The sequence below is a fragment of the Ruditapes philippinarum genome, unplaced genomic scaffold (genome assembly GCF_026571515.1).
Source record: "Ruditapes philippinarum isolate M1 unplaced genomic scaffold, ASM2657151v2 ctg2655_1_1_1_1, whole genome shotgun sequence".
NCBI lineage: Eukaryota > Metazoa > Mollusca > Bivalvia > Venerida > Veneridae > Ruditapes > Ruditapes philippinarum.
In genome coordinates, this window is record NW_026854108.1 from 14,488 (window position 1) to 33,204 (window position 18,717).

General features: G+C 32.5%; 2 protein-coding genes across 2 annotated transcripts; one reads left to right on the forward strand and one right to left on the reverse strand.

The window, feature by feature from the left end:
- Positions 1–1,211: 1,211 nt before the first annotated feature.
- On the forward strand, positions 1,212–6,341 carry LOC132738975 (replication protein A 32 kDa subunit-like). Its single transcript, XM_060726607.1, has 6 exons — positions 1,212–1,517; positions 3,445–3,558; positions 4,180–4,380; positions 4,804–4,902; positions 5,167–5,261; positions 5,768–6,341. Exons 1-6 carry the CDS (start codon positions 1,227–1,229, stop codon positions 5,847–5,849), a joined length of 882 nt encoding a protein of 293 aa, XP_060582590.1. The 5' UTR covers positions 1,212–1,226; the 3' UTR covers positions 5,850–6,341.
- A 1,080-nt stretch (positions 6,342–7,421) lies between these two features.
- LOC132738977 (exosome complex component RRP40-like) lies at positions 7,422–18,667 on the reverse strand. Its single transcript, XM_060726612.1, has 4 exons — positions 18,413–18,667; positions 9,684–9,833; positions 8,858–9,012; positions 7,422–8,049 (listed from the first exon to the last, which is right to left on the reverse strand). The coding sequence occupies exons 1-4, from the start codon at positions 18,608–18,610 to the stop codon at positions 7,833–7,835; spliced, it is 720 nt and encodes a 239-aa protein (XP_060582595.1). The 5' UTR covers positions 18,611–18,667; the 3' UTR covers positions 7,422–7,832.
- Positions 18,668–18,717: the final 50 nt, after the last annotated feature.

The window sequence follows — 18,717 nt, forward strand, 5'->3', positions numbered from 1 at the left end:
CTCTCTGATTGATGAAGTAATGTGGATGCCTTAATGGTAAAAATAGACTGTACTGGACGAAATTGATAAACTGCCAGAAAACTGCCAGGGGACGGAAACTGCTAGGAAACCAGTAGATTATCTGCTTGTTTACAGTTGATCTAGTGCAAAGAGGTCCGATAAGTTCAGCATTTTTTGTGGTCTTTTCCAGGCCTCGAATAATTTTGATAGCCACCATATAAATTTACCTGCCCTTCAGAAAACTTTTCGGACAAAAGTAAATAAAATCAAAAACACATTGTAGCAATTCAAAATGTACAGCCGTTTATATATATTAAAATTGACGATTGGCCTTTATTTAATATGACCTAAGCGAACTTGATACATTTAAGAATAATTTTGGAACACCTGGGGAATTCAAGTTTGAATTATCACACGCAGCAATTGAGTCCCCATTCCAGATTAATGAGAACAATATTGCTGCAGACATGAAAATGCGGTAAAGGTTGTAAAATTCAATGTCTTCGATAAAATCATACAGTAGTAACATTTCTTACTGGTACTGAATTATATTCATAATGAATAAGGTCTGGCATACTGAAATGAAATTTTGAATAAAAGCGAGAAAAGGTGTTAAATTTCTGGCTCATATTCAAATTAAAAAGTAAAGTATAAGAGCAACATCGAAAACATGTTAAAAATGCTGGACAGGTAGACCTGTCAGTGTTCAGTACTTGTCCATTGACAAATTCATATTTTATTTGTAAAAAAGTGCAATTTGGAGCAGGAACTGCTATGAAACCAGTAATTTATCGCTGTCGGCTTATCTGATAGGTAGTTTGTCTTGTTATCTCCTAGTAGGTAATAGATTAAGGTCCTCATGTAAAAAATACGGTGTTTTAAACTATTAAAATATGGGTATGCAGAAGACAGACCCAAAGGGGAAGCCCACCCATGATAATGTTCAGGATCTGTTGTGCTCATATTTATTTTTCAACCATTCCATGGAGTCAGTTTAGCTTATCCTAATCTATCTTTCAATAAGCCAAGTATCAACATGGAAAACACTTAATTTCGAACCTAAACTACCTAATATCAAATTCAGCACTTTACTCCTATCTTGTAAAAATGTTTGACCATGTGATTAAGAGATCAACCTGTAATATGGGTTAATCTGGGCAGACAGTGAAGATTGCCACGTTCCTTTAACTTTTTTATTTAAAAATTTAAGAAATGGTGATTTCTGTATGATTGAGATAATAAAATACAATGTTTTTACAATTTGGCTTATTTGCACATTGTCAGAGGCAGGAACATTGATATATATTGTTGGTTTATCAGGATTTCAGGGATATGACCAGGGTCAAGGTGGAGGTCAAGGTTACATGTCACCTGGAGGATTTGGTACACCACAACAGTCAGAAGAGAAAAGATCACGACAAAGAGCTCAGAATATTGTTCCTGTGACTGTGGCAGAAGTAATTAACTCAACACAACTTGATGATAAATTCTTTTCTGGTGATATAGAGATATTTCAGGTAAAAACTGCTTTAAATTAATGTAGACTGCTACTTAAATTCATGTTCTATAAGCCAGGATATATTAAAAAAAACATTAACAAGCCTTTTTTAGCTCATCAGTGTCAAAGAAAAACTGAAGCTATTATGATCAGTGTTGTCACTGTCTTGTCATTGTTGTTGTGCAAAAACTATGTAGCCCATTTTTCAAACATTTCAAAAAGTCACTTGGAATACTTGCTTATCATGACCAGGTGCAATTGTTAGACAATGGGCATAATTTTGAAAGCATTATTTTTGGAGTTATGCCCAATTTTAACTTAAAATTATTAACAAACGAGTGTTAACACAGAATGTGGTGCTTTTATTATAATTTGAAATTTATGAATATGGTTAAAGTGGTAGAAATGGGAAATGTTGCCATTTTATTTTCATTCAGTTTGTTTAAATAAAGAAATGCTTGTGTCAGAAAATAGAAGTAGAAAAATAACGAAGCCAACCAAAAAAAAAGTGAAATGATTATTGAAAATAGCTTCAGAATTAAGTACTTAAGTTTTAACTTGTTAATCAATTAAGCTGAATAAAAATTCGAGTAATTGTGTGAAAGATATGATAAAGGTTTTGTGAAATTTTCCCAGGATGTAACAGTCTATTAGGTTTCATGATGAAGGTCACCTAGCAACAACAGGTTTTCATGTACATGGATTTTAATTGTATGTCTGATGGTATAAGTAATTATCCCCCGCCGAAAAATTTCGGCGGAGGATATAGAAATAGTCTCCGTCCGGCCGACCTTCCGTCCGACATTTTTGTCCGGAGCATATCTCTAAAAGTATTTGAGTTATCAACTTGAAACTTCATAGGTGGATAGACCTCATTGAGGAGGAGTGCAGTGCACAAGAATGATAACTCTACCTTGCATGATTTTTGAGTTATTGCCCTTTGTTATTTTTCAAAATTGATTTTTGTCCAGAGCATAACTCCAAAAGCCTATGAGATATTAACATGAAACTTCATAGGTGCATAGATCTCACTCAGGAGGTGTGCAGTGCACTAGAATGATAACTCTACCTTTCATAATTTTTGAGTTATTGCCCTTTGTTATTTTTCATACCTAATTTTTCACCTGAGTGGAGCATAACTCAAAAAGTGTTTGAGATATCAACATGAAATGTCATAGGTGGATAGATCTTATTGAGGAGGAATGTTGTGCGCAAGAATGATAACTCTTCCCTATACAATTTTTGAGTTATTGCCCTTTTTTTTCATGCTATTTTGTCCAGAGCTTATCTCAAAAAGTATTTGAGGTATCAACTTGAAACTTCAAAGGTGGATGGATCTCATTGAGGAGGAGTGCAGTGCTTAAGAATGATAACTCTACCCTGCATTATTTTTGAGTTATTGCCCTTTGTTATTTTTCAAAATTAATTTTTGTCCAGAGCATAACTCAAAAAGCCTTTGAGATATCAAAATGAAACTTCATAGGTGCATAGATCTCACTCAGGAGGTGTGCACTGCACAAGAATGATAACTCTACCTTTTATAATTTTTGAGTTATTGCCCTTTTTTCTTTTTCATACTTAATTTTTCAATTCAATTTTTTTCTCAAAAAGTATTTGAGGTATCAACTTGAAACTTCATAGGTGGATAGATTTTACTGAGGAGGGATGCAGCACACAAGAATGATAACCTACCCTGCATTATTTTTCAGTAATTGCCCTTTGTTATTTTCAGCCATCAGTATTCACATAGGTTTCAAATCTGTAATCACTATAGCCATCAGTTTTCATTACCAAAAGACCTCTTAAAATGGAATTATTCCGCTCTAATACATATACATTCTTCCAATGAGCAAACACATTCGGCAGGGGATGGCCATGTTGACATGGCTCTTGTTCATGATGAAATTAATTATCTGTTATCTGAAGATTCTTTTTCAATTTTACAGGTGACATTAGTCGGACTAGTACAGACAATAAAGGAATCACCAACTCGGTTAGACTATGAGATAGATGATTTCACTGGACCACCTCTTGAAGTTAAACAATTTGTAGACAATGATGTATGTCATTAATATTGTATATATACATTATATATATTTCATCTTTAGTTACTTACGGCAAAGATATATTATTATTCTATTTGGGTATGACATATCTGTCTAAGTACCATGCTTAATCAATAGAATATATTTATTTGTGTAATATGATATATTAAAATAAATGGGCCATATATTGGAGAAATAATCTGGAGGATTGTTAAGTTGAAAACATTTGACAGTAGGAAAATATCTCTTGTGCATTTATTAAAGTATCATGCCTCCATATTCATTCAAATTTTCAAAATATATTTAAAAGTAAAATATTCTTAAGGGAACAAAAATTGTAAACGGCACTTACAATTCATGTAATTTACAAAAAGGGGTCAAAATAGGCAAAATAGACCTTACTGCATTAGTCACACAGTAGAAGTATGGTGACAAATATTGCAAAATCAGTCATTTATCGCAGATAAATGATTACTTGAATTTCTTTACTTTTCTTTAAACCTTGGTACATTTTTCTCAAGTTTTATTTTCTTTAAATATTTTAGCTCATCTGGAGGCATGCCACTTCAAAAGAATATTACCCCCCAAAAAAATTTGTTGATATTACTTTCATAATTATATTTTTAAAACAAATAGGAATCGGTTCCAGATGAAGAGAGGGTACAGGCTATGCGAGAAAACACATATGTCCGTGTACGAGGTACAGTACGATCATTTGCGGGGAAGAAAAGTATTGTAGCCTTCAAGATTTCTCCAGTAACTGACATGAATGAGTTGACGTACCATATATTAGAAGTAATACACAGCCATGCTTCCCTGGCATCATTACAGACTAATGTAAGTATATTTAAACATGTTAACTGCAATTTGAAATTATTTTTTAGCTTCATTTTTCAAAGAAAGTTGTCATGACCTACTTGTTGGTTTTGGTGTTGGTTAACTTACTTTTTTGATAAAGTTTTTGTTTATGGTCATTTACCTCAATGCCAATAAAGCTGTTGAAATATGTGGATGCATCTTGATGAGTTCTGCCTGCCACACTCAGTTTTGAATACAAAAATCATGGTCTGTTTGATGTTTACTTCAAATTATCTCTTCATTTAGAAATTGTGCAGTTTACTGTCCAGAATTTAGAAAAATTGAGTTTGCTGCTTCTCTAACAACTCTTGTTCTAAAATGCTATTTGGTTAATTTTCTAGCAGCTGTGAGGTGTAAAGTGGCTGTGACTGTTACTATATAAAACATAAGATTTTATTTTAGGGAGGAATGAATGGAACAGTAGGTCAGGGGAACACTACACAAGGATATGGGGATGCAGGAGATGGTATGGTCAGTGGTCTAAGTTCTATACAAAACCAGGTCAGTTAAAATACTACTTACAAGTTATATGATACAATTTTAAATAGTCAGAAGTTTCAAAATTCTTAAAAAATTTGAAAAGAAATAATCTACACTGAAAATACCGGAAAGGTTTTCCAAAGAAGAATGGATTTTAGGTAAAAGAAAATTATATTCTTCAAATATTCTCAGTAATCAGTAACAGACAGTGACATATACACTGTAATTTTCTAATAAATTAGATAAGGCTAATCAATGACAAATTTAAACGTTATATTATAATAGGTACATATTGCCATCCGGAACAACTTGTCTGCTGAAGGTGCAAGTGTGGAATCTGTTTGTAAGCAAGTACGAGGAGTCCCAGAAAAAGCTATCAGGTAGGTCAAAATTATATAAAATCTTACAATCATCTAGTAATGTTCTGCTGAACATTTTTATGAAATTGTAGATATTTCTTCAATTTTAATTGATTTAAGGTAATACAGAAAGGTCAAACAGTATTGTATAAATTATCTTACACATATAAAAAGATGCATTTATATCTATATGTGTGTAATAAGAATGTTTGAGGGTTTCACAGTATTATATTAATATTCCCGAAACAAAATTTGCTATATCAATACATGTATGTCCATGAATGAAATATGTTCTCAAAAGAAAAAAATTCATATTAAAAAGATATGTGAATAATTATTTATAGGCTTTGCAAAATGTACATGGAATAAAGTGTACAATTTTTCTTAGGGTTAAAAAGACGTAATTTTTATACTAATACATTGTACAATAAGTCTGAAAATGGAAAATTTTATTAAATTTTGTATTTCAGTTCAGGTAATTTATTAATATCAGATTACCTGTAAACATTGTTATATATAAATTTCAGGGATGCAATTGAGTTTTTGAGCAGTGAAGGGCACATATATTCAACAATAGATGATGATCATTATAAAGCTACGGACAGTTGAATGATCAGATCATGACAATGTTCGTCATCATATATTAGACTTGAATATGACTTACCTCTGCACAGATTTAGTGCTACATCTTTTAGCTTTTATTATTTTGAAACAAACAGAAAAAAAAACTTGAAAATCATTTTGGATACATGAAGTTTATTAAAACTAGCAAGAGTATAGTTTGTGAAAACACTTCAAATCATTTTGAAATATAATGACCAGTGATTATTTCCTCAAATATAGAAAAAGGATTATTTGATAGAAATAAATATTAAACCATTCTTATCTTCTGTCGTAAGAATATTTAGGGACTGCACATCTTGTGTACAGATTCGATTTTAAAAAAATTGCAAAACATTTTTTAAGAGAATTGGAGGTCTCACAAACAACTATTTTAAAAGATGAAGCTAATATAACTTTGAATATTGTTGATATATTTATGTAAAAACTGACATATTTTATTCTGCTAATCACTTAATAAAGATAAGTGTTGAAAAAAGACTTGTGTTAGTTACTGGTTATACCCACTGTGTTCGCAAAAGGTATGATCTCAGAATGGGGACAGATGACAAAAGTTTGCAGGTAAGTACATATAGTAATATGTGGTGTACAATATTAGCAAGGTCAAGGTCACACTTATAGTTTGAAGGTATTCATTCTCTCAAGAAGAGTTTGAAGATACACGTTCATGTATGGACTGTAACTTTGTCATGCATGGAAGGATTTTAAAATAACTTGGCAGAAATGTCTACCACATCAAGACAATGTGTAGGGGCTAAGGCTCATGTCAGTGTGTCCCCACTTACACAACAATCATGTCCAGACTGTAACTTTGTCATACATTGAGGGATTTTGAAATAATTTTTGCACAAATGTCTCTCATAACATTTTGTTGCGTCCAGGAACCACGTCCCTTCTTCAAAGGTCAAGGTCACACTTATATTTTGAAGGTTCATGCTATCACAATTAGAGATTACAGGTACAATAATACAAAGAACAATATTCAGCAATTAGTTACTTTCATTCTCTTTTCTTTTCATAATACCTGCATGCTTAAATACCTTTTCGGGGGCATTTGTCACTTGGGTGACGGCTCTTGTTTTCTTTGGTTTAACAGAGGAGCAATGGCCCGTTACTCTATTGTTACAGAATGAACTCAATTGTTCTCTTTTGTTCTGTTTACAGTTAGTTGGGCCCCCTATCCCTACTTTATAGTGCGGACGGCCAGACAGAGCAGTGACTATATGCTCACCCTTCGGGTAGTATAAAAATCTAATCCTCTTAAGTGCGGGGCCAAGAGCTTAAGATATTTTGTGTGTAGCACCATCTCATGAAATAATTTCAAATTACAGCCCTGGGATCAAAGCGCCTCAATAATAATCAACGTGATGATGTCAAATCATAAATTTGGTTTCCAGAACTGTGAAGGCAGGTATTTTCACTGAAACAACATAACGGGCTTAAATTCAAAACAGTGAAAAATATCAAATTGATAATTTCATTGTTTCAAACAGTGAAATATCTTTTTTTTTCCACTGATATATTTCTATAAACCACTGTAAAGCATGTAATAATGAAGCATTATAGATCATCATCTAATTTATTTTGCAATTAAAATATACAGTAATATGTTTGTCTTTTACACACTTACATTTGAACAGAAATTCAAAATGATGTTCAGTTTCATTCCTGACACAGAAGAAAATAGTAAAGTTCTTTGTGCATACTACTTTTTCCATTTTCGAATAATTGAGTTTGTCACATGTAAGATGGAAGACTGGATGTAGGTTTAAATTATATCTAGGAGTTACTTGAGATGTCTATATAACAAGTAAATTTTTACCATGTAGAAATTCATTTTCCATCAAAACTTCATTTTACATCCTTAATGCACCATTTGTTATGATGAATAATGCTTCAGTAACTGGTACTTTTCTAAATCTTTAAACAGTTCCTTAAGAATTCAAAAAAATTTCCACATTTTAATCAACATCAGTCAACCTCAATAAATGCTTCTGAAAGTTTTTTGCACATTGCAGAAATTTGTGTGTTGTCCATGTATTCCGCTGTAGATATTGCATTGATTACAGTTATGGTTTGTGTACTTGTTCGGGCTCGTACCCAGATCCTTCCATTCATACCAACTGTGATCTCAAAAGGCATGGTCTTACCAAGAAGTTTCAAAAGGGGACAATCAGATGATAAAATTCTGCAAATAAGTACATTTATATTAATATGAGATGTACAAGGATGCAAGTTCTCAAAGATTCCATACATGTATTTATATATGTTTCGTGTCAGTACTAGAACTGGTACTTCATTGACTGATAAAATCTCTGTTCTACTTCAGTTAAAAGTAAGTATACTCTTTGTACTGTTTGATAAATTGTAAAGTTAATTATGAGAGCTGATATCATGCACAGAAATTGTTATACATTATAAATCAACAGAATATTAAATACAGATATCAGCATAAATTTTCGGTTGATCATAATTTTTTGGCTGGGTTTGTAAAGGTCATATGGTGACTTTCCAGCTTTAATGGTGGAGGAAGAACTAAGGTGCCACTTGTGCATTATTTCAGGCAAAATCAGGCATCCAAGTAGAACCACCATCCACCCGTAAGCTGGAAAGCTTCCTCACATGAACCAATCTAAAGACCCTTGCAGGACTCGATTAAACCACATTGGTGAGGGTCAAGTCAAAGACCACTCTGCCATGGACACCCTCCATTGGTAAGGTATTTTCAGCAAATGTTCCCAGTGTTACTAATTAGTGAACTTAATTGGCCATGTATAATTAAAGACATGTGCAGGTACCTTGATAGAACCATCAACCTTTCATAAACAACCTGCATAGAAACATGTACCTCATATCTAAAATTCTTAGCCACTACAATGAGGGACTGAGGATTCAAAGTCAAAGGTATTAACCACTGATGCCATTGGTACTGAAGAACAGTTATTTGAATAAAAAATACTCTTTATTGGCAAAAAATACATAAGAGATAAACCTACTTTCTGATGAGATTAAGGGAGCAACAGTGTAAGAACCCTCCATCACGACCAATGACTCCCATCCCTGCACTACGACCTGTACTATCTATACACACCAACTCGGGCTCCATATCTTTCATTGCCATTAGCATCTTACAATACACAATGTCTCCAACCTAAAAAAAATAGCATCCGAATTACACTACCACTTGCTGTATTCTATCCCAAATTATTTGTGAATGTCAATAAGCATAAGTAAGTGCAAAATATAAAGCTAATGCACGCATGTTTTTTGCTTTCCGAATTCAACTTATAGATGTTGTTAGTACCAGTAAAGTTAATCAGAAATACTCTCAAGAATCAGATGAAACTGAACAGGCTTTAAAATACTGTATAATCAACCATAGGATATGTTGCCTGCTTTTTAAATTTGTCTTCTGTCAGCTTGTCTGTAATATGCATGTTTCATAACATCTGATCCCTTTCAAAGTCCCATTTTATCTTGTTTTACCATTGTTTTCTAGTTTAGGGTATACAGATTCATTTTCTTGGGGAATATGCGCTGCTTTTCATGGAATGGCACTAGCGTGTCACATTCAAGGTTCAGTGAAAACCAACATATGAGCACATCTAAATTAAAAAGTTTACCATTTTATATTAAATGTTAGCTTGCTTTTTCCAGTATCTTCCATAAAACAGGCTCAATCTGCAACGTTTCAATTTTGCCATTGTGAACATTATTCAGGGATTCCTTTTTTCTCTATTTTGCAACATTAAAAAGTTCTACATACAATAAATAGGGAGAACAATGAGTTTAATACCGTATACTATTATCACAATTACTTACTTTAACATCTGGCCTATTTCTTTTTGTTGCCCCTTCAAATGATAGATACGACAAGGATCCCATTTCACTTCCCCCTATATCAACACGAAACACATCACCACCTTTGTTTGTTACAATACCAATCACTGACTCACCTCGGACAGGCACATACTGTAAATAAAAGTCATTCAAATAAAAACAAGAAACATGGCAATAAAATGAAACCAGGTTTTCAATTATCACCATTGTAGATAAATATGTTGTATTTGAAATACAAGCAACAAACAATGTAACTGTGTGTAATGTAAAACATGAATAATGTAGGAGGAATTGCCACAGAAGAAGTGTTTACTATATATTCTGTATAAGGAAAAAAAACAAAGGGCCATAATTAGATAAAAAATTATCCAATCACAAAACCCCGACAATATGCACCAGGGCACTTGATGACAAAGCGTCTGAAAAAGTTTGAACAAAATCCGTTGAGAAATGTAGGACCAGTTCAGCACAGAAGAATTTGTTCACTATATATTGATAATTCTGTATAAGGAAAAAAACAAAGGGCCATAATTAGGTCAAATATTATCCAATCACAAAAACCCCGACAATGTGCACCAGGGCACTTGATAACAAAGTTTCTGTGAAAGTTTGGTCAAAATCCATTGAGAAATGTAGGAGAAGTTCAGCACTATATATTCTATATAAGGAAAAAAACAAAAGGCCATAATTAGGTCAAATATTATCCAATCACGAAACCCCGACAATATGCCCCAGGGAACGTGATGACAAAGCTTCTGTAAAAGTTTGGTCAAAATCCGTTGAGAAATGTAAGAGGAGTTGCGCACAGAAGAAATTGTTCACAATATATTCTATATAAGGAAAAAAAACAAAGGGCCATAATTAGGTCAAATATTATCCAATCGTAAAACCCTGACAATATGCGCTAGGGCACTTGATAACAAAGCTTCTGTGAAAGTTTGGTCAAAATCCGTTGAGAAATGTAGAAGGAGTTGCGCACAGAAGAAATTGTTTACGCCCGCCTACCCGCCCACCCGTCCGCCCATCCGCCCGACATACCTCAATCTAATAACCAGTTTTTTCCTTCGGAAAACCTGGTTAATAATGTAATCCCAAGACACTGAATTAGAAAAAGAAATACTCTCCTATGATTTTGTTTTGAAAAATAAACTCTTCAATCTCCACTATACCGCAGTTGTTTCTTTTATTTAATATTTGTGTAAGTCTCACCAACATTGTGACTTTCCAGGTTTTGCTGATTAAGAAAAAAACCTCAGATTCCATCTGTGAAATAACTGAGTCACAAGCTGATATCAAAACAGAACCACTGCTCATTTTAAAGCTGAATTTTTACAGCGTCTTCATGCAAAACATTCTGATCAAGATCTTTGCTTGGAATCAAAGACATTCTAATTGATAGAGCTGCAGACCACCACATACCTGTACCAACATTAAATTTACAAGGTTATTAATGAATGGTAAGAATAGTTGAAACCATTGTTATTTACAAATATGTTAGGTACCATACTTAGTTTTAAATATATGTTATCAGTTAAGTGGGGGTCTAGAACTTAACCTACACCTTAAGTGTCTGCAAATATTGCAGGGTTCACATTCAGACTGCAGTTTAAGCGATAAAACATTTAGCAAGGTAAACCACATGCCCTAGTTTGACATCCATCATGTTAATGCTTAGATTGCAACACATAACTTATTTAATTATTTAATCAAGCTATTGAGGTTTGTGTAGGTAATTATTAGATAAAGTTTTTGTGCATAAAACCATTCATTAATATCCAAGGACATTTCAAGTTGAATGGAAAAAATGTAAACTATGTAATTTGTATTGTGAAACATAATTATATCCCATCTTATCACATAAACTTCTTATTTCTAACATTGTCACTGTGAACTTGATAAATGACTTTTAATGAGAATAATTATGTTAATTTTACATATAAAGCAAAAGCCTTCTTAATTCTGTAATTAAACAAATCTAAAAGAAGCAAGATTTCTTTTGTCAAGTTCATTGTGTCTAAATTGCACATTGACATATGAAACCCAAAATTAATAGGGGTCATCTACTAGTCATGACAAAACTCATCATCAAATCTTATGACTGTAGGTCGCCTTTTGTCTGGCGTCTTTTCGCCAGTCCGTTAACATTTACTTTCAACGTTATCTCCTCATAAACCACCCGGGGGGGGGGGGGGGGGGGGGGGGGGGGGGGGGGGGGGTCATTGATTTTCCTTATTTGTATTTAGTAAAAACTTAAAAAATCATATTTTAAAAAACCAAAATAGCTAGAGCTTAGATATAAAGCATGAAACATCTTCTAGTGGGTGTCTATCAAGTTTGTACAAATAAAAGCCCTGGGGTAAAAATTGGCCTCACCCCAGTGGGTCATTGTTTTTTTCCTGTATGTATATAGTAAAAACTTAAAAAGTCTTCTTTTAAAATCCCCAAAGAGCTCGAGCTAAGATATTTACCATGAAACATCTTCTAATTGATGTCTACCAAGTTTGTTCAAATAAGGGCCCTTGGGTTAAAATTGGCCCCACCCCAGGGTTCATTGATTTTCCTTATATGTGTATAGTAAAAACTGAAAAAAATCTTCTTACAAAAAAACTCAAAGAGCTAGAGTTAAGATACTAAGCATGAAATATCTTCTAGTAAGTGTCTACCAAGTTTGTTTAAATAAAAGCCCCTGGTTAAAATTGGCCTTGGCCCAGGGGCCTATGTACAGGTGAGCGATTTCAGGGCCATCATGGCCTTCTTGTTTTTATTATATCTTACTATAAATGTAGACCTTATATAATACATACCACAATATTTTTACAATAGCACATAAATATGATCACTTTCTAATGTATTTAATTTATAACATTAAAATTGCAATGAATACAAAAGCCTAAAAGTACCAAATAAAATAAAAGGCGTTATAATGTGAATAAAGGCATTATTAGGCAAATCAAAAGGCGCAATTACGCGAATCAAAAGGCGTAACTAAAAAGTGTAGCAACACGAATAAAGGCAAAGTAACATGACTATTATAAAGGCGTTATAATGCAAATCGAATGTTGTAATTATGCAAATCAAAAGGCGTAGTTACTCGATTTAAGGCGTGGTAACGCAATTCAAAAGGCGTTGTAAAGGGAATAAAGGTGTTATAACAGAATCAAAAGGCGTAATTACGCAAAACAAAAGGTGTAATTGCACAAATAAAGGTGCATTATAACCCGAATCAAAAGGCGTAATTATGCAAGACAAAAGGCATGACACAAAAAAGGCGTGGCAATGTGAATAACGCCTATTCTCAATAAAACAAGCAATTATCATAGTATTGCAAGCAATCCATAAGTCCCCTACCGGTAAGAGCCCAAGCAACATTCTGAAGGGCCATTGGCCATTCACTTAGGTTCCTATTTTAAGTAAATTTGTTGAAAAAGTTCTATAAAAGTGATCACAGGAAACAGTTTTTATGTACAGACAGACGGACTGAAGGACACTCTAAAGTTATTTTTTAAACATATCCCTGTTATCAAAATATAACATTTTTAAAATCCTATCATGATTGAAGAAGTTGGAGTAAAAATTACCAATTTCTCAAAAAAAGTCTAAGTTCAAAAGGGGCATAATTCTGGAAATAGTCTTGCTAGAGTATTGAACACTCACAAATGTTGAGTGATAATAAGAAACATTTATATGAAGTTTGAAGTAGAAACATTCAGAAAAAGAAGTTATTAAAAAAAAACAATGTTTTTTTCATGAAAATTTTAAGTTCAAGGGAGGTAATTCTGATAAATTTTGTGCTAGAGTTGTAAACCTTGTCACATATGATGTGGTTGATGACAAGCAACTTATATTTAAAGTTTGAAGAAAATACCTTAATAAATAAAGAACTTATAGTGAAAAAACTTAAAAACTAGAATCAGAAATCTTGAAATTCAGTCTATTTGTTGCCATAGCAACCAGAATTTTCAACATAGGAAGATAAGAAAAGGATGTGCATAATTTCCATACTGCCATCTACCCATATGTCAAGTTTCATAAACATATTTTCAGTACTTTTTGTGTTATCACTGGATCCAGGTTATGTGTAAAATTTGCCATATTTTCAGTCTATTTGTTGCCATAGCAACCAGAATTTTCAACATAGGAAGAAAAGAAAAAGACGTGCATAATCTCCATACTGCCATCTATCCATATATCAAGTTTCATAAACATATTTTCAGTACTTTTTGCGTTATCGCGGGATCCAGGTTATGTGTAAAATTTGCCATATTTTCAGTCTATTTGTTGCCATAGCAACCAGAATTTTCAACATAGGAAGAAAAGAAAAAGACGTGCATAATCTCCATACTGCCATCTATCCATATATCAAGTTTCATTAAAATATTTTCAGTACTTTTTGCGTTATCGCGGGATCCAGTTTTGTGGACGGACGGACGGACAGACGGACAGGCGGACGGAGGGTAAACCTAAAGTCCCCTCCGGTAAACCGGTAGGGGACTAATAAAGCATTTGAGGTTGGAAAATATTAAAAATCTGATGTTGTCATTGTGTCATTTTTTATTGCTGAAGTAAAAGTTTAGGGTATTTTGCAAGTTAGCCACAAGAAACTATAATATAACAAGATGGCATTTATTTCTGTAATGACACTGTATTTCCTTGGTAACGTACATTTCATATCTAATAATGTAACATATTGTCAGCATATAAATAACAAATGTCTGTACAATATATCAAAATCTGTAAATTCTCTATCTAGAGGGACTTTCTAACCCAGGAAAATTCAAGGAAGTTAGGTACCTTGCTATTTTTCAGTTAATTTCTTCAAAGTTAAATATTCGTAGAAACAAAAAAAGTCAACTTTGGAAATGATAATTTTAATATGTCTTCATTCAAAGGATGTATATCATATATAATATATGAGAGGTCGAATGCATACACAAATGTTGTATTTAGCAACCTTTTTCAAAGCATTCAATTTTCCACTTTCTTCATATTTGGAAAAAATTTTGCTAAGCAGTTCTATATTTATCCCCATATAGCATGTCACGTATGTTTCATTTTATTTAAATAGAAGTAAAGGTTAAGAAAACAATTTTAGTTTTTGTAAACTAATTTATATCTTTGGACATTATTTTAACATTATCATATATAATATTATAATGAAATACAGCCAGTAAGCTCTTTGCAGAAACGAATTAGTTGTTGTTGAGAACTTCAACAGCTTGCAACATATTATGAAAATATCTTTCCTTTGCAAAAACACTTTTGTATCTTCTTACATCTTATACAAACTAACTGTTAATAACAGGCATGCTAATACCAACTTTATCTTTAATTTTCAAAAATTGTTGAATTGTAAGTTGGAGTAACGTAATGTTTCACACTGGCTTATTTATGAACTTCATCACAGAATTGAAACTCACATGTAAAATCAATTTTTTTTATTTATGAATCAAATGTACATCATTCTATTGTCATAAAAATGCGATTTTATGTTTTTATATTTTCATGTGTAAACAATATAAAGTCTGTTTAATAAAAGTAATGTTTGTTTCACTGTGGTTACTTAAACAAGTTAAAACTTGATCAAAGTTAACAAAATTTCCTTACTAATGTCAAATTGAAGTTAATGTTGCTGTTATACGTGCTTTCTGACTTCAATTTCCGTCTAAATAAACTTACTTTAAAAAGTTGGTAACGTATGTTTCTGTAACATATGTTTCATTTTTACATTGAAAGTTGGATGAAACATGACTCAATAGTGTATAACTCGCCATAATTTGTGGTTAATATATCAGAGTTACACACATGTTAATTTTCTTTCTTGTTTGGGTTCTTCCTTGAATGGATTAGCTCTTAAACAATGGTAACGTATGTTTCTTTTTAAAATGCTGTTGAAAAGATTTTAATAAAAAATGAAAATTTCCGAAAACAGAATGATATTTGAGAAGCTGCAAGCTTAATTTTGCTTATAATCATACATATGCTGTAATTTAAAGCATGCATCAATTTAATTATATAATGTCTGTTTCGCTTCTAATTGTTTTAGGTTTGTCACTATGTATATGTTAGTGTTCATCCGTGCTGTTCTACAGAAATTAGAAACTTCGACGGGAGCGATAGCGACAGGAGAATGTTTCTAATTTCTGTAGAACAGCTAAGGATGAACACTAACATATTTAGTGTCAAGCTTTATTTGGCCCTTGATTATGTCACTACGCGGTACTATGAAGCACTATGAAAAATAGAAGGCGACTATGAACGGATTTCAATATAGTATCGACTTTTTTCTCCTATGAAAATTAACACACATAATTTTTAAGAAATAAAGTGTTTTCATTGGATGACAAATAAAGCTGGACACTAATTACTTATATGCATTTATTGTCCAACTTTATTTGTCATCCAATGAAAACGCTGTATTTCTTAAAAATTATGTGCGTTAATTTTCATAGAAGTACAAAAGTGACACTTTGACACTAAATATGTTAGTATTCATCCGTGCTATTCTACAGAAATTAGAAACATTCTCCTGTCGCTATCGCTCCCGTCGAAGTTTCTAATTTCTGTAGAACAGCACGGATGAACACTAACATATACTTGGCGACAATTTTTCATCCATTATATCAATGAGGTTTTAACAGTCAAATATAATTTTTAATAATAATCAAAGTGCATATACACGCAGCAATGACTAATTGCACATGTTTCGTTTATTCTGGAACTTATTTTTCTGAAACATAATTTCAAAGTTGAAAATTATAGGTGGCGACAGTAACGTATGTTACATTTTAGGGCATTAATGGTACTTATAAAAGAAAAATACCATTTAAAAAAGTAAAACTGAGAGAGTTCCTATTAGACAAAGTGGCAGCCACGTTTCTAACGACATTTTGACCTCAAGAAAAACCTTCGTTTAAGAGCTACCCAGTAGAACATCAAATGCTGAGTTTTATTGAGAATGAGCGATAAAGGCCTTATTACCCTAATCAAAAGGCATATATAACTACAGGAAACAAAAGGCGTAGTAACGCCAATAAAGACGTAGTAATGCAAACCAAATTAAAACGGCGCTAGAACAGTAATTTAATACCATATCTATACAAATCAAATGGCCTAGTCACGTGAGAAAGGAAGAACAATATTGATCTGAATTTATTGCTCAAGATATAAACTAGTATATTATAATATACATTTGCAATAACTATCATTCCATTTGTGCAGTAATAATGTAAACTATTTGTCATGCGCTAATGAAGACTCTTTGATAATTGCCAATATAAGGTGACTTGGTGACTTATAGGTCCATTGGGCTGGATGTAAATACAGTTACTCTGAATTCACATGTATCACATCATTGATTTTACACATGTCACTATAGTAAATAAATTTCTGATCTTATTTTACCTTACCTTACCTTATCTTATTTTATATGTGTGTCATATGTTTAATTATCTACGGATATGTACTGTTACCTAATACTAGTAACCTGTAGTATCTTCTAATTTTGTGATTGTCGCTCCTAAGTAAGCTATAGGTTATAGGCTATAGGTAAAAAGATCTGGAATAACATAAGGTATAAGTTAGTCACAATAGGGTGAAAGTGTATCTTAATTATTGATAGGTACGCTTAAAAGGGTGATAGTGTTTCAGTTAAGTCATAATTATAGGAGACATTGTCTTCTTTGTCTTTGTAGAAAAGTATCTAATAGTTGGGTGATAGTTAACCTCTAATTTGGTGAAAGCATTTCCTAATAAGTGATTTAAAAAATCAGACAGTGGCATTAGGACATATCCATACAGAAATGAAAATAAAACGCACATCTTGATCAATTTATTTAGATCAACATTGTTCTTCCTTTCTAATATTACTAGGCCACTGATAAGAATTTATATGGTATTAAATTAGCATTATAACGCCTTTTGTTTTGCATAAGTACACCTTTTGTTTCGCGTTATTAGGTTTAATGTTTGCATTATAACGCCTTTTGATTTGGTTATAACGCCTTTATTCACTTATTTGCGTTATTACACCTTCTGATTCTCCTTATTACGCCTTTTGATTTGCGTAAATAAGCCTTTTGATTCACGTAATTCCAGCTCTCGATTCGCGTTATAAAGCCTTTATTTGCTTAATAATGCCTTTACTTGCTTTAAGAAACGCCTTTTAATTTGCGTTATTGACACCTTTTAGTAGGCATTTCCACGCCTTTTCAAGCGTAACTATGCCACTCCTTGCATAATGATGCCTTTTCTTTCACATTACTATGGCTTTTTTGAGTTATAAAGCCTTTTTTCGTGTAAATACGCCTTTATTCAAATTGCTACGCCTTTTTTGCATTATTACGCCTTTTGTTAATTCTGGTAACGCCTTACCAATATTATATTTTATTTCATTTGATACTAATTAGGCTTTCATACAAAGAAAGTTTGACTGATTAAAATAACTTATAATATTTTTTTAAATTCATTATTCTGTAGTTAATTTTAGGAACAGAAGAAAAATTTTACACATAAACATTAAAAAAGCATTTACCGGTATATTCATGTATAAGTATATCAGTTATAATTAATTGAGTAATAAAGTGTATGGAGTGTCTGGGGATGTAGTGTCTTGTTCCTTTTCTTAGTCGAAGGGGTTTGACATACATTTGTAAAATAAAAATACAAAGATTAGATACTCTACTGTATATAGATTGTTACAGTAGCTAGTTTACCCTTTTTTGATGGCTGTCAATCCAATATATATTTGGTTCTTTATGTCTAAGAATACCAGGTTTTGAAACTATTATTGTTTCTACTTCCTGTCTTAATCCTGGACCAAGTACTGCTTTTGATGTTTTCTCTGACACTTTCAAATTGTCAACAACATCTCCTGGCATAAAAATTTCTCCCACATGGCTTTTGGTTGACATTTTGAATAAAGTCAGAGGGGTCCGAATGAAATTGTACTTTCGTTTTACAAAAAGCCATGCAATTCATATCCAAAAGCAAAATGAACAAATTGTTTTATCCAAATCAC